Source organism: Pseudopodoces humilis, chromosome 3, assembly GCF_049639895.1.
Source record: "Pseudopodoces humilis isolate 2021_Gansu_Grassland_sample_001 chromosome 3, ASM4963989v1, whole genome shotgun sequence".
Classification (NCBI taxonomy): Eukaryota; Metazoa; Chordata; class Aves; order Passeriformes; family Paridae; genus Pseudopodoces; species Pseudopodoces humilis.
In genome coordinates this window covers 57,210,202-57,232,011 of record NC_142202.1, presented here as the reverse complement: position 1 = coordinate 57,232,011, position 21,810 = coordinate 57,210,202, and the positions used below count along the sequence as shown (strand labels likewise).

Below are 21,810 nucleotides of genomic sequence, written 5' to 3'. Positions count from 1 at the left end.
CAATAGGCGCGCCCCATGCAAAACACCGCGCCGGGAGACGCCGCTAATTGGCTCCGTCGCAAGGGCGGCGGGTCGCGCGCTGGGCCGGAGCCGGGAGCTGGCGGCGCAGCCACCGTGATAGGGCTCGCCAGCCCCGACACCGCCTTCTCCGTTACCCGGCGTATACCGACTTGTGTCACGGGAGCGGCTAAGGCCGCGGCAGGGAGGAAACTGTGTGCGCACCGAGGTGCCGTTTCGCTATCTCATTCATTAACAGAGCTCCTAAGTTCACGTACCCGCGCCCCCAGACCCGTCCCGCCCCGCCGCCGTTTCTGAGGCGAGAGCAGGACTGGGGGTCCCCGCCGCCAGCGCTCGATCCAGGGCCCCGGCAACAAATCGCGGGCCGGGAGCAGACGCTGAGCATCCCCGCCCCGGCGCGCGAGGATCTCCCCACGCGCGCCCCTGGGCGCTGTGGGCGCGCATGCGCGGGGGGGGCACCGCGCGGGCCGGCGGATCGGCGGCGGCGGTGGCCGGGGCATGTCGGCCGCGCGGGGCGGTGGGCGCGTAGCCCCTCCCCTCGGCGAGCGCGCGGCAGCCGCTGCGGCGGCGGCCGCGGGAGGAGGCGGCGAGGAGGCGGCGCCTGTGTCGGCGCTGGAGGTTGTGTCCTTCCTGGGGAAGCTGCTGTGCGCAGTCGCGGCGCTGAAGGCGGCTTTGTACCTGCTCCGCAGAGTGTGCCTAGCGATGGCCTGGAAGTCGGGCGGCGCCAGCCACTCCGAGCTCATCCACAACCTCCGCAGTGAGTCCCGAGGCGGGGGCGCGGGCGGGCTGGTCTCCTGGGCTGCGGGGCGGCCGTTACCGCCCCCCCGGTGACCATTGGCGCCCGCGCGCTCCCGCGGCACCCGCCCGACCCGCCGCCAACTGTCACAGGGAGCGGCACCGGCGCCCGGCCGCGTGTGTCCGTGTTGTCCGTCCGTCCGTCAGCCCGTGTCTGCCTGTGCGGGTCTCTGTGTCCGGCCGGGGGTGTGTCCGTGCGTGCCCGGCTGCTCGGGCGGGGGGTGTGTGTCCGGGCGGCGGCCGGTGTCGCAGGGCGGGCCGGGCTGTTGTTGCGGGAGGCAGTGCGGCGGGCGGGGTGGCGCCGATGGCGGTGCCGGAGGGGAAGCGCCGTGCGGCGGCCGTGGCTGTTCCCTACTCGCCGCGTCCCCCCCGTCGCCGGCCCCGTTCCCGCCGCCTCGTCTTCGTCTGTCTTGTGCGAGCTGAGGCGGGGCCGCGGCGGCAGTGCCGGAGGGCCCGTGATCCCCCGCACGCACCGGGATCGGCGTCCGCCTAGCTTCCCTCCGGCCGGCGGGACTGGTGGTGTCGGCAGGCGTCCTCCGGTCCTTTAGGCCCGGGCTGAAAAACGCAGCAGGAGCCGCCCGGGTTTGGGAAACGCGCCGAAGAGGCCGCGGCTGTTTGTGTTGGGTGAAAGGGGCGTGTGGCAGCAGTTCCTCCTCCCCCTCCCCGGCTGGGTCCGGAGCGGCTCCGCTCGAAGGGGTAGGCTGGCACCGCAGGGAGAGGAGAGGAGCTGTCGGGTTGCGGACTCATGCTGTGACAGCCGAGCTTTGCAGTGGCTGCCCTGCACTGGGCGCTCCCTTGTGCTCACCGAGGGTTTGTGCTGTCCCCGTGCTGAACGTGGAAGGTGTTGGGCGGGCGCTTCTTCGCCGGTGTACTTCAGTACATCCTGAAGTCTGCAGGTCCTGAGAGGACGGACAGACGACACCTTCTATATTGGGAGCTTCCATTTTTCATATTAGAATAGAATTATTACTTCACTTAAATATACTTACAGTGTCTCTCGTTTCTGCTCCTGGCCTTTTCCCTTCCTCTTCTAAAGTTCGTGTCCTAGACATAAAAGGATGTAGATTTGGACCCTGTATTACGGCAATTGTCTCCTATTTTAGTGATACTACAAGATCACAGACAAGGTCAGCTGTGTGGCCTCCTCGTTATTCTGGTGTCATAGGAGAATCACCCTTGTTGTTTTCTCCTTTCTCCTTTTCTCTGCTTATGTTAGATCATCTGATCCTGTGGTCTTTTCCAGTATTTTCTTCTGCAAACTGTCACATTCAGCAGAATAATACATGCTGAAGTGACTTTCAGCTTCCCTGTAAAAACAACTAATTATTGTAGAGTTTCATTGTAAAAATTTCTGTTTAATAAATAGATAATAACTTCTCCTGTGACAAGTGTTGCAATGCATTTTTTTGTTTTCTTCTGCAAGTGAAAGGGCTAGATACACTGTTTTAGTGAAATACTGTTCTCTTACACAGCAGGGAAAAACTTTCTGATGTAAAAATCAACATTAAGCTCCAAAGTACATCCAAAAAGCAATTATTGTCAGAATAGTCTATGATGCTCAGAACCAGAAGGCAAAACCTGTTTCTTTGTTGCAGAAGACAATGGCAGTTCTTCAGAACATGGAAACTGTTTAGGACATTGCGAATAACGATGACAAAGCTAAAAAAACATTGTAGTTAGTATACAGCAATAGTTCTATAGAAAGGGGAAAGTAAAATAGAAGCACTCAATATTGTCATCTTAAAGTACACACTGATGGTAATTTCCTGGAAAATTAAAGTCTGTAATTTCTCTATTTTGCATATGCATGCCAAAATATTTTGAGGGGCGTTAAACAGGGAAGTAGTGGATTGGCAATAAAATATTGTGGAAGTACAGAGGCCTTTGATCTTGCAGCAAGACTGTTGTCAACTTCAGTGGGGACTCTGATCAGGGTGTAGGGTTTTATCAGTGCAGAGCAGCTGCTGAATGAAGACCATAATTTTCAAGTTAGAGTTCCTCAGGTAAGATGATACCTTTTTGCTAAAGTTGGGAACAGATTTAGAAGAAAGTACTGTTTAATGTGATACAATTCTCCCAGATATGTTTCAACAAACTTAAAAATTACTGGTTACAGAAAGACTAAAATGTTCCAGAGAATTCTTCTGGAGTAGTAGATTCGTCAATATATTTCCCCCTCTCTAAAACCAGCTACATAGCATTTACAGCATTTTATGCTAAAAGTAAGAATACAAATTGGATGAGATTAATTTGATGTTGTCCAGTGTTTGTCTTGTGTGCAAGTTAGTAAATGTGTGTATAATGTACTGAATATTTTGCATAACTTAAAGAAAATAATTCAGGTTGTAGTGACACAGTATGTTTTCTTCTGCAGCAAATCCTGATAGAGAGGTTCTTGACCCTGCCTTTACGTTTCAGTTCTTCTCTTGACTGTTCCTGTAGAATTGCTTGTGAGGGAGTCAGTGCTGTAAAGCTGGGTCACTTTCTCATGACTTGTGAAGCATCAAGATTTAAACTCCTCAATGCCTGTAAGCTGTTGTACTGTTGTTAGAGAAGCAGTGAACTTGGATGTGGGTAAATGAGGGCTGGGGAAAATGGGAACTTAATAAAGTGGTTTTGCTTCCAAATAAAAACATCATTGGAAGATTCCTGTAGGCTTTCTATTCTTTTCCTTTAAAACAGCTATAGAGATTATTCTTCATTATAAGCTGTTTTGATAGTTACTAGTGTTTCTGTTTTGTGGCAATAAAGTTCCCCATTTCATGACATTTGCTTTACTGCTCACTTCACTGTTGCCTTAACTATAGAAGTAACTAATCTATAATGGCAACAATCATTGTGTTAGGGTAGTGACAAGTGATTTTGGATATTTGCAATGTAGATTTAGGCAATTATTCTTTATAGGCATTATTTTTGCTGTCCTGTCTTAAAAGGGACAAACTACTAAAGAGGGTCCTGGAACTTCGCATATTTTTCAGTGCAGACTTAGAGACAAGTGACTGAAGAATATTGCAGTACATAGTTTTATTGTTTTGATTTTTAACTTCTTGTTGTATTGTAAACATGTTTTTGCACTGTTAATTTGAGGCATCATAGATGCACAATTTGACATCTATAAAATAAACTTGTTTAAAACATGCTCTTTGCAACAAAAATGCTGTTCTTGAATGTGCTGTTGCTATGAGGTGTTCAGCTGCTTTGTTGCAGTGATTCTTGAAAGTATGTCTCATATTTTAAAAATGCATTTTTTAATCTGATAATTCTTTCTTCATTAAAGCCTTAAAACATAGAGTAATTATTTAAATATTTGCTTCTCCCTAACTGAAAATGCTTGAACATGTATCTTCAAACTTGAGTAAACTTCCCCCTAAAATATATTTAAAGTAAGATCTATTAGCAGACAACATTTCTAGGAAAGCTCTCTAAATGCAGGTTACGGTAGGGTTGGAAGTCATACTAAACGCAGAAATAATGGCCTGTGTTTAAATAAATAACTCTGACAGGAATTTTTTTATTATGAATCTGTTATATAGAGTTGCTGAGGAAGGAGAAAAAGAATTGGTGAGTTATTTACTATTGTCTTGATTGAAAGTCTTTTGACTCTAAACCTGTAACTTTTTTCCCCTCTCTGTATCTTCAGCTATCCACTGATACGTCACTATTAGATAATTTCATCTTCTGTCTTTCATACTCGGGCTTTTGCCAAGTCCTGTTACTTTACATGCCAACATCTTAGAAGTCAGCTTCTCTTTCCCACCTGAAGGACAGAAAAATTGGTTCCCTGTCCAATTCAAAAGCAATCAAAGTTCATTATGTTTCCCATTGTGCCTTTTTCCTCCAGTTAATGTCATACTGCCATATGACAAGCTTGCTTTGCTTATTTATCTGGTCATGTTGTGTCAATGGTGTTTTCATCACATATACCTGCTCTGGAATCCATATTTTTCAGTGAAAGTGAGTTAGCTTGGCTGTGGCTGAAGTTGTTAACCATCTGTGGATTTGTTTATTGTTACATTCTTTTACCTTCCTCATCTAATAAACTCGTGTCACAAAAGTTATCAGCTCTAATACACGAGATTCCATAGAATTTTGTGCCTCACATAAGATCAGATTCTTAATTAGTATATATTCAAATATTATAAGGGTCTGAGAATTCTATTTTTAAACATGCTAAAGGTATTTCTCCAAGTGTTTTAATTATTTAGATGGTAAATAATTAAAAATGGCATCTTGGCATGCTTCATCATGATGAGGGCTTATCTGCAATGAATCTGCGTTTTGGTGCAGATTTCTGGTTGCTGAGGACAAATCTCTTTGGGAACTGCCATGAATGGAACAGCATTGGATGTAGTAAGCCAAACCTAGGTTCAGTAATCAGTAAACATGGTTTGGTTTTGCTTATTTTCCCGTCATGTCTTTTCCCTTGGTTTAACCAAATCTCTTCTACATCTGTCTAATTTTGCTTAAGGAAGAGTAATGTAACTTGGATGAACACGAAGAAGGGGAATGATAATGGAAAACTAGACCGAATTTAATGACTCCCCTCTCCAAGCACTTCTGCTGCCTGTTGTGTGTGTTCAGTGACCACCCTTTCCTTCATCATAAATATATTGAGGCTTCAGTGACTAAGCATTGTAACTTATGACCAGGTAGTGAAGTGGTTAGAAAGTGAACTATTTTTTTCAATTAAAAATTAACACTCCCACTGATATGTTAATTTAAGAATATCTAAAGTTCTTTAAATTTAGTTCATGTCTCAGGTGGCAGACTTGTAATCTGTGATGCTGTTTTTTGGAGCATTGAGATTTAAAAAAAAAAATTGTTAGTAAGTAATTTGAATAATTGCCTAAAAGAGTTGTTGTGAAGATTTAAGTATTTGTTAATGATTTGCCCATATCAGTGAAATATTTTGAAGGAATTTCTACACTCTTGATCTTTTAAGAGGCAGGCCTTCAAGTAAATCAAGGCAGCTAAATATCCCAGATAATAGGAAATTATAACAGAAAGAAAAAAAACTCAACCTAAATTTAAGAAAATTTATCACATTTTATTGGTGTGTAAATTAAGATTGTGTTCTTTCTTAACTGGTTCTTTGTTGTTGGCATGTTTTTTTTTTTTCCCTACTGTTAGACAGGGTGTCAATGTAATGTTAAAAATATACCCGTACTATCCCAGAAACTCCTACAATACAGTGCATCAAAATCCAAGTCCTCGATCATTCAAGAAAAATATAAGGCATTTTTTTCTGATTATTTACATCACAAATCTTTATAACTTCTAATAAACAATTTTAATTAAAAATGTTTGGTTCTTTTGCTGGATTGAAGATACATTTTTATTTTTGTATGTGAGTATAATGGCACGATATGATTTTTGTCATGGTGGTCTAAAGCTACATAGTAATCCATAGCAAAATGGAAATGATACTGCAAATGTGTCCAAAACAGGTCATTACTGCTGCATGTTGGCGTTTTAGAAAGAGGGAAACTCCTATGGTTTGGTTTCAGTATAACTAAGCTTTTCTTTTAATGCTACTGTTTTTTTCATCATGATGTGGTATCAAGAGATCACTAAGAGCTACTGGAATGCTTAGAAAGAAATGTGTAATGTTCATGTTCTTTTGAGTGATTGTTTATGTGAATGTTATCCCTCAAAGTCATGTGTAGTGCTACATACCACTTTAAATAAATAATTTTATTAATTTTTTTATTAGGTTAATTTTATAAATGTTTTAATTTTTAATTTAAATTACCAACATTTGGCAAAAAACGGAGTGAACTCTTTTAAAGCTTGAGATCAGTAAACTCTGGACTTCTCCTGGACTGGATGACTTGTGAGTTACATTTTAAAACTTCAGAACCTGAATACTTCAATAGTGGACTTGAGCACAAAATACTTCTAAGTGCTTGCACTGTTGAAATACAGTTTCAGAAATTCTTCATAATTTCTGTCAGTAGGACAGCTCTTTGTCATTTTCTGCCAAGAGTCAGGGTTATATTTTGCTGATCTTCTGATCTTCTTCACGTCCATGTGGTACTAGTGCTTGTCTTAATGAAACCACCTTCAAAATAGCAAACTCTTCATGTGGTCTAGCTGCTGGTCTTAACAGCATTGGCTTTTTTGAAAACTGCAGAGTTGTTGCATGGAATCTACTCAGTAAGGTGTGAGATGTGCACCATCTGCCTTCTTTACAGATCTACTAAAACTGTAAGTCGTCTTGCCTCAAGCCTTACCGTGAAGAGTTCCCTGTCTATCTGTCTGATCCAGCTAAGTTTATCTTAACCTCTGATCATTTTTTCATCATGATTGATGATTGTTACCAGTCTGTATTGAACTCTTTAGTTTTGACTTTCCACGTGATGTGTAATTGAAGTTCAGCCTTCTCAAATCTTGAGGGATTGAGGAGTGCCCAGAGGTTAAAGTCTTCCTCATCTGCAGGTGGGTGTTAAAGTTCATTGGAAGATGGGATTCTGTGTTTATGCATGCTGAAACCAACCTAAAAGTTACTTTCTTCTTTCATGTACTCCTCAATGTTTCTTCATTCAGCTGCTGATACAGATTTAGATGAAATCAACATAACCATTATGATAAATTTGAGTACATTACAGAGAACTTCTGTATAAATCTGTGTGCTAGAAGGCTGTGTTAGCAGGCCTTTCTCCTCCTCTGGAAAAGAAAATGGTTAATACCAACTTTACAACATTGGCTGACAGTAGGAGTGGGCAATACAGCTGTGGTTAAAATTACTAAATTAGATAACTGCAAACATTCAGATACACAAAAATGAATAGAAAGCTCTTACCTGTTACACCAAAGTGGATGGGTTGTTTTTGAAGGTGACTTATTAAATAAGGAAGGAATACTTCCTTAAAATAGAAGTGAAATGTTGACAGGTAAGTTTGTATTTAACTGAAGCTGGAGGCTGTGTACTAGTTTGTTGTGTTGAGCTTTATTATTTATATATAATATATATAGTAAGTTTATTATTCTTGTGTTGTTTTACCTCTGCAGGTTTTGAGTAACATTTAAACAGTAATTTTATTGTTATCATTATTATTATTCCCATTATTTTTAGTTTCTGTCACTTCAGAATTTTCATGGGGCTTGGTATTTGTGTTTCATTCCTGGACTGTTAAGATGAGCTCTGATGGACTCTTGCTTTCCTCAGTCTTTCTGTCATCTTGTCTCTGAACAATTGACTCTCAATTCCAGTGAGAAGCTCTCTTCCAGTGAGCTGTTTGCAACATCCTGTTTGGAATATGTTTGGATATTGTGAATTCAAATCACAGTGACAATAGATGGGCAGCTGAATGTTTGAGGCAGATAGCTCTTAAATAATCATCAAAGCAAAACAAGTTTACATATATGAGCGGTATAAGAAACACTTGTTTTCAAACACCTAATTTCAATTTCTTTAGCACAAAAAGCTTTGTATGTTTTGGGTCAGTGTCCGTTATTGGATCTTCGGGTGCTGATGCACTACTTCTTGTTTTAAGTGCTTTCTTTGTTCATGCTTTGCAGTGAAGTCTTCCTGTGCTCATTACTTAAATAAAATTCTATTAACTGAACCACATTCTTTCCCATCTTTTTTCTTCCTCTGCTCAAACAAAAAGACACTGACTTTAAAAATGTCAGTTGATCAGGTGCTTAAAATCAACAATTTTCACATTGCTTGCAAATCAGGATGTGGTTCTGTTCCAGCCCATTCTCCTCTGGAAAGCTGCTAGCTGGTTTGCATAGGTCAGGTGGAGACTGTCATTTGACACTGTCCTGCACTACATCCATGTCTTTAAAAGTGAGAGGCATGTATTAGACAGATGGACCATTTGATAGGTAAGGCTGGGTGGTAGCATTCAAAAGAGTTGTGGTCAAAAGCTCTATGTTCAAGTGTAGACTGTGACGAGTGGTGTTCCTCAGGGGTTGGCACTTGGACTGGTGTTGTTTAACATCTTTGTCGTTGACATTGACAGGGGATCAGGACAGGAATTGCACCCACTGTATGTTTTTGGAGAGCAAACTGTCCTGCATCAAAAGCGACGTGGCCAGCGGGTCAAGGAAGGCAATTCTGCCCCTCTGCTCTGCTCTGGTGAGACCCCACCTGGAGTGCTGCATCCAGCCCTGAGGTCCCCAACACGGGGCTCCAAGGAAGGAACTAGTTGAGCTGTAAGAAGAAGCCTTTGGTTTCTTCTAACCCAAACCATTCTATGATTTCTCAGTAATTTTAATCTACATGAATGAATCTTCTGTAACGTAAAGCCATATGTGCTTTGCATCATGCCTTCAGACCTCTGTATGATTTTAAAATATCACTGTTTTGCTGAAAATTTGTTTTCCTAAGTGAGGTATTCTGCAGAGGTTATGGAGAAAATAATCTAAGAAGCTGAACGATATAGATGCTGAAGTAGTTACATAGTAAATGGTTTTCGGATCTGCAAGAGCATTTTTTTAATACATTAAAAGTCAGCCACAGGAGGAGTTTGAGTAGGTGTTACAGTTTGTATAGTAAGCTTGTGTGCTGGATCATGTGGCAATGACACATCCTCTTTTCTGATCTGGAAGCCAGTGTTGGTGTAAATGTTGACTGCTAGTATTTTATGGTTTGGTTAGAAACGTGTTTGATCAACAGGCAGGATACTATCAGTGAGGCAGGCAATTCTTTGAAACAAAAGTACTTCAGTTGTGCATTTGTTGCTAAATAAAAGACAAAATAAAAAGATAGGTTTTAGATAGGTTTTAAAAGTCCATGGTGCCTTTTCAGACTCTTCTTGCCTTGCTCTCTGACAGCCAACTGCCCAGTTTCCCAGGTTACGTTCAACCGTGGTATATTCCCACCTTCAAGTCCAAGGACTTCTCTGAGCTCTTTTCCTGTTTTCATGGTGTTATTTGTGGAAAAGAGGCAGACCAGAGAGAGTTTTCAAAACATGCTCCAATTATGTCAAGTTGTCATTGCCACAGCCTCTGTGCAGAGTAACTCTTGAACTTGGCAGGCAGTGCTCCACTGTTAAGTACTTACTTTTCAGCTTCAGCCCTTTGAAGCTTGGAAGTTGTGCTGATAAAACTCTGTTTTATTCGAGTTTACTTTTTATTTCAAGCTGTCAGTGTGTTTGTGTATTATCCTTTGCTTGTAAACATTTTAATATCTGATTTGTTTGCAGTACAAACTGATTATCGGTCTTGAAACCCAACAGTTTCCTCAAGGAGAGTTTTCTCTGCACATTATAATTGGAAAGGATATACATTAATTGTGAATTATTTTCTTGCAATATACAGATTAGTTTTAAGATTTAGAAAATGTTTTTAATTAGCATTTTATTAATAGTTAATTTATTGTTGATTGTTTTGGTTTTTGGTAGAGACGGCATGAAATTATAATGTCTTCTTTGAAATATAAGCTTCTATTACTGGCTTCTTTAGGGGATATACCTGTTTTCTGGACTTAATTGAGAATTTGACAGAGTCACGTTTCAGATAGAATTAAGATCTTGGCAGCTGGTCATCTTGGGACTGACTGTTGCAGGAATGAAAGGACTTTTCTGGAGTTTAGTACCTTACAGTTGCTATGTTTCTCTATATTCAGCTGTGAGAATATGAAAAAAAATCTTATTTTTATCAACACAATAAAAATTACAACTAAGTCAATATTGACCTTCCTGTTTAGGGCTTGATTGTTTTTCTGAATTCCCACCTAAAATTTGATGTTGTTTCCATCGTATAATAAGCAAATTTGAAAAGCAGACTTAATCTATGGGGGGATAGCTGAGACTGTGTTGTTTTTTTTATGAGAATGGAGCGTTATTCAGTAATTGAAATAAATGGCTGATAGCAGATTCAGCTTCTCCCAGAGATTCTGCTGGGGACTCTTGTGTATTGGTAACTTTCTTCAATTATTATTTACTGATGAAAAAGACGACAACAATCAGCAAATCTCATGATTGTTTGCTGAATGAGAGCACCCTGAATGCTCAAAATTTGTAGAATATTAGTAGTTTGTATTTTCAGGGGGTTTTTGTAATTTGTCTGTCAGTGTAAGCATCTTATTTGATAGTTGTATGAACTTGGATCTGAGTTAAATTTTGTGAAGTTAGAGAAGGCTGTTGGCCTTGTCATAGGGCCCTGCAGTTGCACTTCCAAGCTAGAAGCTTGTTCTTTTTGTTCTCTGCATGTTTGTTCCACAAGGCACAAAAGGAAAGAGCAGGTGGCTACCTATAGTTCTAGAATACAGGCACCTCTCTCCATGTAAAGAAATAAATCACTATTTTAGACCTTTTGTGAGTGCTTCTCAGCTACTATTTTTTGACATCCCTTCAGTCCTCTAGAGCCTTTATCGCCTCACTTTTGTTATAATCAGCCTTGCTTATTCTCCTTTCTTTAAAGTACATTTGTTTTGGAGATACTAACTTCTTAGTGATTCCTAATGACACTCTAAGAGTAAAAGTTTTATTTTTTTCATTTCTATGCTTTGTTCACAGAACTGCTATACAACTAATCCAATTAATTTCTAGTGGTCAGGGAAAACTTTTTTTTTTCTCCTTACTGTTCTCTGTTGTTAGTGCCAATGTATTAATGGATTGATTTGTTTGTTTTCTTTTGGGTACAATTTTGCTCAGTAAATAAACTTAAGAACTGCTGCAAATGCCTACTGGCTCAGATTTAAAACCTTGGATTGAAATGAGTCTCCTCTAACTGGGACTGCTGTAGTATTCAGTTCAAAATGAAGTCAAAGAACAGGATATGTCCAATGTGTGCGGACTGTGAGTGGAGTGTATGCTTTTTCTGTGACTTATTAGATACAGAAATATTTCTAAAAATTAATATTTTTTTTAAAAGGAATTGTTCTCTTTAAAACTTCCCATAGTAATAGTATATTCCTTTTGCAGTTCTATGTGATACTTTGTCTTCAGACCAAAAAGGAATATGATCTGAGGAGTTATTTTCCTTTCTGAATTCAAGTCTGTGTTATATAGGATAATTAATTCTGGACACAGATAATAGATAAGAAAAAAAGACAGGAAAATCCCATGATTAATAGGTGTAGTTTGGAGCACCCAGTAAACAGTCAGGAAAGTCTCTGTAGAAGTTAGCCCAGTCCTGGGCACAGGTGTATTTTGTTGGTGGTACTTCAAAAAAACCCACTGGTACAACTTCAGGAGACTCTTACACAAGTTCCATAATCTGATTTTCATGTTTTGGGTTAGATATTAGTGGTGCTCAAATGATTTTTTTTTCTTTATAGATAAAATTTTGCAAATAAACCCTTATTTAAAGAAAGTAGCTAATGAGGCAATCTATCATTGAAATGTCAGTTATTTTAGTTTATATTGTCTTTTAATGCAAGTAAGTAGTTAATTTCTTCCATTTGTTTTCCAAACTTTTCTGTTATTCATTAATGGGCTCTTCAGAACTTAAAAAAAAATAGAATTATTAATGTTAAAAATCTTTAATAAAACAGCAAGGAAAAGTGGCTGCTTCTGACATTTTACATGCATGCACTTTTATATTTTATTTTGAAAAGTGAAAAAAGATTGAGTCATCGGTATAAAAACCTTTTGGCCTCAGCCTGCCCCAGCATAAGAATTCAGATTCAGTGGGAGTTTCTTTACAAAAGGATTTTTTTTCTTTGCTAACACAAGACAAACAGATCTGGAAACTAAAGTGTTGAGAAATAATGCTTCAACTTCACATTTCTAACTTGGTTTTGTATGTTTATCAATAATTACTTGTAGCTTCTTAGAAATATAGAGTATATCTTGTCTGGTATGCATAGTAATACTAATTTCTTACTGACTGTATTTTCAGGATTTATCAAAGGTGTGCATGAAGTTGAGTTTTCCTAGGGGGTAGATCTTTGCAAATGGTTTCAGAAAAACATTTGTAACTGCTGGGAAAGTCTTGTTCAACATTCACTGGCTTAAGCATTGTATGATCTCTGGACTCCAGATTTAATTTTAGTAGCACAGAAGGGTTTGGGCTGGAAGGGACGTTTAAAGATGATGTAGTCCAACCCCTGCCTTGGCCTGTATGATGAGGGTAAGACTGTTAGAGATCTGTGTAAGGCACATGATTTCTCACAATGCTATGAATATGTTAACACATTTCACAGACTCTTGCACTGCAGAAGAGAAGCAATGCCTTCATTTTTATATATTTGTTTGTTTATAGAAAATGGAATAATCAAGACAGACAAGGTATTTGAAGTAATGCTGGCTACAGACCGTTGCCACTATGCAAAATACAACCCTTACATGGACTCTCCACAGTCTATAGGTAAGAGCATCGTGCAAAAGTGATTGTTTTCATTTGTATAACTGTCTAAACTGCTCTTGTCATTCATGTGTTAAGAATATGATTTTTTTTTTTTTTTTAAATTTGGAAGGTTGTTTACTTCATCAATTTATTGCATACCTTTTAACTAACCTTCAATTTCTTGCAGAATGCATATTTGGATATTTGCATAGTTGGCATATTTGGATACATCAGATAGAGAGGTGTTTTTCAGTCAATATTAATATGTGTAAATATGTGGGCTTTTTTTTTTTCAAACCACAGCAACTTGTAATGGTGCAGCTGATGCAATACTTAAAAATAATTTGCATCCAGTTTATGGTAGTAACATTCCCTATCTTTACAGAAATTATTCAATTGGGACCAATGCAAAGTTTCCTAAACCAAACAAACACAGAAACAAAAAGAAACAAAGTTTCTTTTTATGTTAAATCTTTAAAAATAGACTTTCAATGGGAAGGTCTACTGCCAGGACAGTTGTTTCCCATCCAGGTCCCAGTTTTATCTTTCCAAGACAAGAGAATGAACTTTGTAAATGTACTAATTTATTTTTTCTTGATCTTCTCCCTGCCTTTAATAGTACATGGTGAGTGAATTTTGTTAGGATTTTGTTAGTTCTTTAGGAAAACTTAAAAATATTTTAAGATACTTACTCAAAGACTTGTGTATCTTTACAAAAACAAATATAGGTGAGTCTTCCATTCTTATAAGTATTCGTTCTCACTTGCTGTTTGCAAAATACAAAATGAAGTTGTTCTCCAGATGTTCTATGGTTGCCACTACATGAAATCCAAACTAACAAATTCATGTTTTCACATATGGGAAGAGTGGAAAAGGAATTACATTATTCTGGGAGACATTACTCTTCTGAAGTAAACCTACTTGCTCAATATGTGATATTCATTCAACGTATAGTGACAAAATGGAGATTTTAACTGAGATCAGGGATAAAACCCTTTTTTTTTTCCTGTCCAGAGTTGACACAGCATAGTTTTCAGCTGATGTACCATAACTCAGTTCTGATGTTGAGTACTGCATAACTGCTGGGGTGTGGATGTTGTACCCTGAATGAGGGTGACAGTGAAAGTGTTGCACTTTACAATCAAGGTAATAAAGATTTTAAGGTGACTGTTGGAACAGCAGTGAACATCTCCATTCTCTTGTTTTGCAGGTTTCCAAGCAACAATCAGTGCTCCACATATGGTAAGCTTTAAATCTAGGTGCTTAGTATAGTGATTTTATAAACATCCACATGTTTTTGAAATAAAATATTTACTGCAGTAAATTTAATGAACAGTTGATTGCAGTGACACTTTTGTGAACTGCCTGCTGGGAGGAAGTAGAAAAGATAGGTTTTTTCTTGCAGATACACAATAATAGGATATGGGGTAGTGGGCAAAAAAATGCAACATAGGAAATTCTGATTAGTTTCTACAGTTAAAAAAAAACTTTGAGGGTAGCTAGGCACTTAAACAGGCTTTGCACCTTGTGGAAATTCTGTTCTTTGATATACAAAGAAGCTGACTGAACAGGGTTCTAAGCAGCCTAATTTAAAATGCCTATGTATTTAAAGAGGACTGGACCAGAAGATTTCAAGAGATCTTTCCATTGTAAATTACTCTGTAATTTATAAAATCGTAACAATTGTGGAGTGAATGACAGCGATGCCTATAGTATGGTACTGCTGTGATGCCTTTAAATCTTTGGACAGGAAAAAAGATACATTGTACTGAGTTACAGATTTTTTTGCCAGGTGGTTTGAGACCAGAGTGAGTGTTCCAGTTGGGATTTCAGTGCACATATCTAACCCAGATACAATTTTTCTATGTTTCTTTATTTGAGATTGGAGGTGAATAGAAGCATGTATTTTGTCTTTGTGATGTTTGGAAAGTGTCATAACATAGTAAAAGTCTGCTTCTGTTGACTAAAAGCTGTGTAGTTGGCTTAGAATTTACCTAGTTATCAATATAAAAAATTGGGAATTTTGTACAGATATGTTAACAATATTATTCAAGAAAAAACAGAAAAAAGTACTGTTGCTAAGTATTAAATATGCTTCAAAATTTTAAGTCCCTTAAGTCATTATTTTTCCAATGTTTAGCACTAGTAGTATATGAAGTGTTAGAGCAAAAAGGTAATATATCCTCTAAGCAAATATGAACTAGGAATGTTCTAAAAGAGAATATTCTAATTATTTCTTTTTTCTGGGTGGGATGGATTAAGCTGAATGAGTGTTGTAATGGCTATCTATGAAACATGAAAATTGTTTTTTTAGTGTGCAGCACAAACTTAGTTTGTGTACTGGTCCACCACATAGCAAAGCAAAAGTGGTCAAATGTGTCTATAGACCACTGCATTTCATATGTCAGCCTGGCTATCTGCCTTTGTAAGAGACAGCTTTTTTTTCTTATTCTTTGATTCAAGAAGTATGCAGGTAATACAGGAGGTAGTTTTAATAGCCATTTTCCTTGATGCTCTAGAGCTGCCTTACTCCTAGCTAGCTTTTGTACCAGCTTATTACAATGCATATTGGATAATGATAAACAAAATTCTTTATTGGCCATATACTGCTAGAATAGTAAGAGTCACCAGAGCTGAGGAGAAATAAACTGATTTATAGTGTATTTCCTAACATATAAACAGAGTTTGTGCTAGAAGCTTGAATGGTCAAATGAGGCTTTGTATATGGATGCTAACAAAAAAAAAAAAATACACTCATGAGATTTGTTTTCATGAAATGAAAACCCCCCATTTTTTGTAATAGAAATTATTCTGAAATTCATTACACAAAATGCTCAGGGCATTTCCCAAAATCTCGGAAGAAATTAATAGATATTGAGTAAAACATACACTTAAAATAATTTGAAATTTTCTCTCTCTGTCTTCTCTTAGCATGCATATGCACTTGAACTTCTGTCTGATCAGTTACATGAAGGAGCCAAAGCACTTGATGTAGGATCTGGAAGTGGAATTCTTACAGCATGCTTTTCGCGAATGGTGAGTTATTTCGTTTAATCACTTGATCATCAGAACTGCTTGAACTCACGTGTAACTTGAGGAATTACAGGGAAAAAAAAAGCATCCTTTGTAGTGGAGTGAAGTATATTATGCAGAAAATAATTTACTCTCCTGGGTGTGATTGATAGCCATTTCTTATGGTAGCTGATAGTAGATGTTTAACTTAAATTGTCCAATAAACGGTATAATGGTAAAGAAACCACCTAGCGGGGAAGTTTAGGTTTTTTTGGATATTTTTGGGGTTTTTTTAATGATTGAATTTTAGTTGTCGCTTTGCATCTTGAAGGAAGAAGATTTTTATTTTGAATAGTTAAATTTTTGTTATCCTGTGTGACTATGAATATTCTCATTGTGATAAATTGTCATGGATTCCTGTTACAATGAGAGCTTAGTGAGGAGTAAAAGAATCCTGTTTCCACAGGAAAATATCTTGTGTAGATATATATATATAAATTGTTATTGAATTTAATTGCTTTCTTTTCTTGTTATATTGCACAGGCATTACTATAAGTGTCCATTTAACTTTTTATAAGTTAGATATTAATTTGAATTTTACATCTTTTCCAAATAACTTAATCTCAGTTGTGTTATTCTACCTGTACCTAAGGAATTTTCTGTCATCTTCCCTATCTTACATCAGGAAAAAAAAGATGAAAAAAATCTAGGTTTTAGTGGCTGTAGCAATTGTATTGTTAGACTGATTCATGAAGAGGAATATAATCAGTTCTTATCTCTGTTCCAGGGCTTTATAATTGCTTTATGATTAGTAGGGACCTTCATTAAATTGCTAACTAGATTTTTTTGTTTTGTCTTTCTGCAAAGTTAATTTGAAAGGTGTTGATACATATGATAATTTCTCATTTAGGTTTCTTTGCTGCTTAGTTTTCTATTTTCAAGCACCAGTCTGAGTCTGCAATCGCTTCTGTTTCCCTGTGTTAAGAATTAGCTGAGAATGTTTAAGACTGGGCAATGCACTTGCAAAAATATTTACATTTCTAAGTGTTAGCTACAAAATTAAAAAAATAAATAAAAGGTAGTTTGAATAAGTTAACCAAACTGCAGTTTAGAGGAAATCTTAAATGGCACTTAATTCAACTTGCTGCCTATTGTATTTGGTCTCTAAGTCAGTAATGAAATGCTAGCATGGGAGCGCCAATCCTACATGCATTAAAACTTTTGTCCAGGCTGTACTTATTTCTCACTGAAGTTATGAATGCATAAAGGAATAGCCATTTTCAATAGGATGTGCTAAATTGTGGTTGTGCACTTTTTTCTACTAAAATAGCTGTGGAGAAGTCAGAATCATCAGCACAAAAAAGAAATTTCTTTCCAAATTTCCTGAAGTTAATCCTTCTGTCTTTTTATTGCCATATTAATGTCATGTGCCTCTTATGAATCCTCCTTGGTGGTTTGCCTTGGAATGGCTTACAGACGTGTATCGTGAAAAATGGAGTAAATGCTTTCATTCTACTTGATAGCACTGCTAACAGTAACAAAAACTTGAAGGACATATATTATAGGAATTAATGGTAGAGTAGGGTTTTACCACCAAAATTCAGTTGGGGATGTGCTTTTTGTGATTATGCTGATGTTGCTTCTCCATCTACTTGAGATCTAGAATTAGTAGCTCTCATTTGTGGCACAAGTGCCTCAGTGCACGTAGGTGACAACTTAACTCTTAGGATGATAATCTCATTTGTGGAACCTCTGGGAAAGCTTTATGTTTACTTAGACTAGTAAAATATCTTTAAGATTATTGTTTGAATTTTCATGTTAAACTTCTGTGCTAAACTTATCTACATGGCTTGCAAAATTAAGTTTATTTACTTTTGAAGATTGCTGGCAAATTAAATTAATTACAGTTTTCATTTTCTCAGTTCTGGATTTATGAAAAGAGTTGGCTATATTTTTCTTCCTAACATGGAGATCCCAAAAATTGTGCCATCTTTCTGTTGTCTCAATTGCATGTGCTTCACAGTTCCAGGGTAATAGACAGAGGTAATTGGTGAGGACTCAGAAATAAGGGTTATATATTAATATAATATAATGGGCTGTCACATGCAGCAGGAGATTCTCTTATTTATCTGGCTATTTCATGCTCTGACCGTTTTGCTAAATTTTCATTTCTCTGAATTTACTGTTTGGAATATACTGGATCTTTTGCCAGCTTATAGTACAGCTGACTGTCAGGTGTTCCTCTGAACAGCAATCCATGGTCATAGTGAAAACTAGCTCTTTCCCTGTTTCAAAGGCTGGGGTGGGTGGTCTTCCACTCAAACCAGAAAAGCTAACTCTGCACTTTTAATACTTTTAACACAGGACTTGTTCATAATAAAACAATAAAAAAAATTCCCAGGATAGCCAGTTACTAATTTTCCATGTCTTAACAATATTAAAATGTAAGATACTGAAACATAAACAATGTGTTCAGATGTGTCCTAAGACAGTTGTTAGGCAACATGGGCTGCTGCTAGGATGTACTTTGCTATTCTGTTCTTTGAGCTGGATCCTGTTAAAAGTGGTCAGACTTTTGAAGATTTAATTTTGAATATTTTTTTCTGGACTAAAGACAAAATTCTGGAAGAAATACCTGTAATGGAGAAGTTTTTGTTAGTAGCCCTTGTTTCCCCTCTCCGAATACAGAGATTTTGTGACCTTTTTTAGTTAAGAGCTCTCAGAAGTTCCACTCTTTCTATGGAGGAGAGCTGTAAATATATCTGAAAGTATATGCATGAATGATCTGAAAGTATATTCATGAATGTGGAAGGTAATTTGTCTCTGGTAATTGCAGCATTTGCTACTGAAAGGAGTCTTGAGATGATTTTGAGTAAAAATCCTCATTTAATCCTTGAAGTAAGGTCTTCTCTAGAAAAGCCTTAATCCTTAGTAAGTTTTGTTCAGTGTGAAAGGAGTTCAGTTCTAGTCTTTGTCTTTGACATTGTTACTTTTTATTGCAGGTAATCAAAACAAACATAATCAAATTCAACTTCTAAAAGTTCCAAGAAGAAATCTCCACTAACATTATTACACAAATGAATCACATCTCAGAAAGATCACTGTAGCAATATTTATAAAACTGTGCAGACACACTTTAATTATCAGGTGTTTCTAGCAGTCAGGGTTTGTAATTTCTAACAGTAGTTTTAATAACATTGGGAAAATATACTTTGACGTTTTTGGTTTTATTTTAGAGAAATGAGGTCAGGAAGTATAAGTACTCATTCTGTAAGTGAAACTAGCAGAAGTTGTTCAACTGTATATTTTTATTCCAGGTTGGTCCCAAAGGACAAGTTGTAGGAATTGATCATATCAAAGAACTAGTAGATGACTCAATAAATAATGTCAAAAAAGACGATCCCACATTGCTGTCTTCAGGAAGAGTGAAACTGATTGGTGAGCATCAGACTGATATTTTTACTAATTAAACTTATATTCTTTCTAGCAGCTGGTTGAAAATGATGGAATTGGATGTTATTAAACGGTTGAATTTAAGATGTTAAACCGAAGAAAGAGAAGCCATATGAAAACTTTAAAACCTGAATTGTCTTTAGGCCTTTGAAAAACAGTGTATTCCCCCAGTGTTCAGAATATGACTTCTGCTGATCTCAAAGACTGTGTAATCATTGTCATTAACAGGGAAGTGGTTTTTTAGTGAAAATACATGCTGAAAGTCTGTAATTTTATATTTGGCTATTTAAAATTGGGGTTTAATTCACAACTGTTCTTGAGTAAATACCCTGTCATCTAAATTTGGGTGTTTTAACAAAGCCTTCACACTTCTGATAAGAGTAGTTGAGAAAGCTGCATGTGAAGATTCAAGTGGAAAAAGAACTAGATTGGCAGTATGCACCACTGAAGTTTATTTCACTTGTTTTTAAAATTGATAGTAGTTGTATGTCAGGGAAGTGATTGACGCCAAAGTACTCTAATTCAGTTAGAGTTACTGAGAGGAAAATTGCCCAAACAATACAAGGACAGTTAATTATTTTAAGTAATGTTTTTTTACTAAAAAAAAAAAAATCGTATTTTTTTTTTTTGTTTCTTTGTTTTCTTTGGTTATTTGGGGTTTTTTTGTTTGGTTATTGTTTTTCTTAGAAGATGCAAGGATGGCATGAGAAGTGTGTCATTCTATTGATTAAGTTTAAAAAGAAGTTGAAGGTCTGGATGTTTTTTGAGGCTTCTTACAAGAACAGTTGGAAAAACCATTATTATGTGATGTTTGGATCTTATCTGAATTACCATTTTGATTCTTGGTCTTTTCTTGTAAAGGAGGGACTTTTCTAAATGTTTTTTAAATAAGTTTACCAACAAGTACCCATATATATAATGCAGTGTATCTTACTGAGAACACTTAGGTCTCAGAACTTCTTGGAAAAGAAGTTAGATTGCTAGGGCTGTAGAGGGGGAATGAGGGAATAATTTCCATTGTTGCTATACAAAAGCAATTTTGACTTAGCTTTTGGTCGTTCCTGAACAAACTCTGGTGCTCTTGCAAGTCTAGAATTCTAAGTAAACATCATTATCTATATTATTTTTGACTATGTAGCAGGGTGACTAAGAGACTTGTGAATAGTTTTGTTATGAGGTACATTTTAAAAAAGTACAGATGGACAAGTAATACTTCTGTGAATTAGGTGGAAAAGAATGTTTCAGCTGTGCTGAATTCCTGGGAGCTCTTTGTGGAGAAAGAATTCAGACAGCTGTTTATTTAAAACAAAAAGACAACAACAGAAGACCCCACCAAAACCCCTATCCCAAACACAGAAACAAAAAAGTTGTGAAAACCTGTTGATTAAAGATGGGAGCTGTATGAAATAAGATCAGGTGTGTCAGTTGCTGGCTTTTCACAGTGTCCTTCAGATTCTACTCAGCTTTGTCATATCTCACATATGCCATAACTGCATTTCAGGAACAGCAAAATTATTTTGGGGTGTCTCAGTAAAACTTCATTGAGAGACTGGAAATAGGTATACTTGGATTAATATGTCTTTGTTAGTTTTTGTGCCTTTTGGCTTTTTGATTTATTTTTTTATCGCTTGATTTTGTCTCCTCTTAATATCAGGAGGAAGCCTTTGAGGTGAATCTCTCAAGTGCTTCTACTCACCACTCTTTGGCTCACGTGAGAGTACTCCTGGAAAGCACAAAATCTTACTCCTTTTGAAACAAACTAGACAAGATTATGTGTTCCAATAAGCAACCAAATATGTTTTGTATGTGGATATTAAGACAATAAGACTTAGATCTAGACTGCAGTGATTATCCCGAAATGCGTATGTTGCATGGATGCCAGGTTCTCAGCAAAAACTTTTGCTGTACAGATCTACTTCTATTGTACTGCACTATTTGCTGATGCAGCCATAGCCAGCGGGGATGAGGGATTCTAAACGACTGAGGGAAGTAATTTTCTTCTGTTTCTGTGCTTGTGCTACAACTGTGTGAAACAGGTCTGCATAGAGGCACTGAAGGCTTGAGTACTGTGATCAGCAGATCAGGTCTAGATTTATAAACAAGCTACAGAACCATTTTATATCAAAAAGTCCTGACATTTTTTCCTCATCACCACCTGCCACCCACCACCACAATTACTTCACTAACAGGCTGCATGTAACTGGAGATGTGAGTAGGATAGGTGACATTATTCAGGATGTAAACACAAGCTGAAAATTTGGGGTCCTCTTTCCCCTTGGACATTGAATA

The 21,810-nt window shown here is 37.8% G+C and overlaps 1 protein-coding gene across 3 annotated transcripts in view; it reads left to right on the top strand.

Moving 5' to 3' along the window:
- Positions 1 to 21,810, top strand: part of PCMT1 (protein-L-isoaspartate (D-aspartate) O-methyltransferase) — a 36,696-nt gene continuing 14,886 nt past the window's right edge. For 2 of the 3 annotated variants that reach the window (XM_005518395.3, XM_014263644.2), the window contains exons 1-5: positions 517 to 775; positions 12,973 to 13,077; positions 14,267 to 14,298; positions 15,988 to 16,092; positions 19,386 to 19,506. In XM_005518395.3, the coding sequence (XP_005518452.2) occupies positions 517 to 775; positions 12,973 to 13,077; positions 14,267 to 14,298; positions 15,988 to 16,092; positions 19,386 to 19,506 (622 nt within the window). Of the gene's footprint in view, positions 227 to 516; positions 776 to 12,972; positions 13,078 to 14,266; positions 14,299 to 15,987; positions 16,093 to 19,385; positions 19,507 to 21,810 lie in introns of those variants that run through there. The other variant, XM_014263645.2, reaches the window with a different exon arrangement.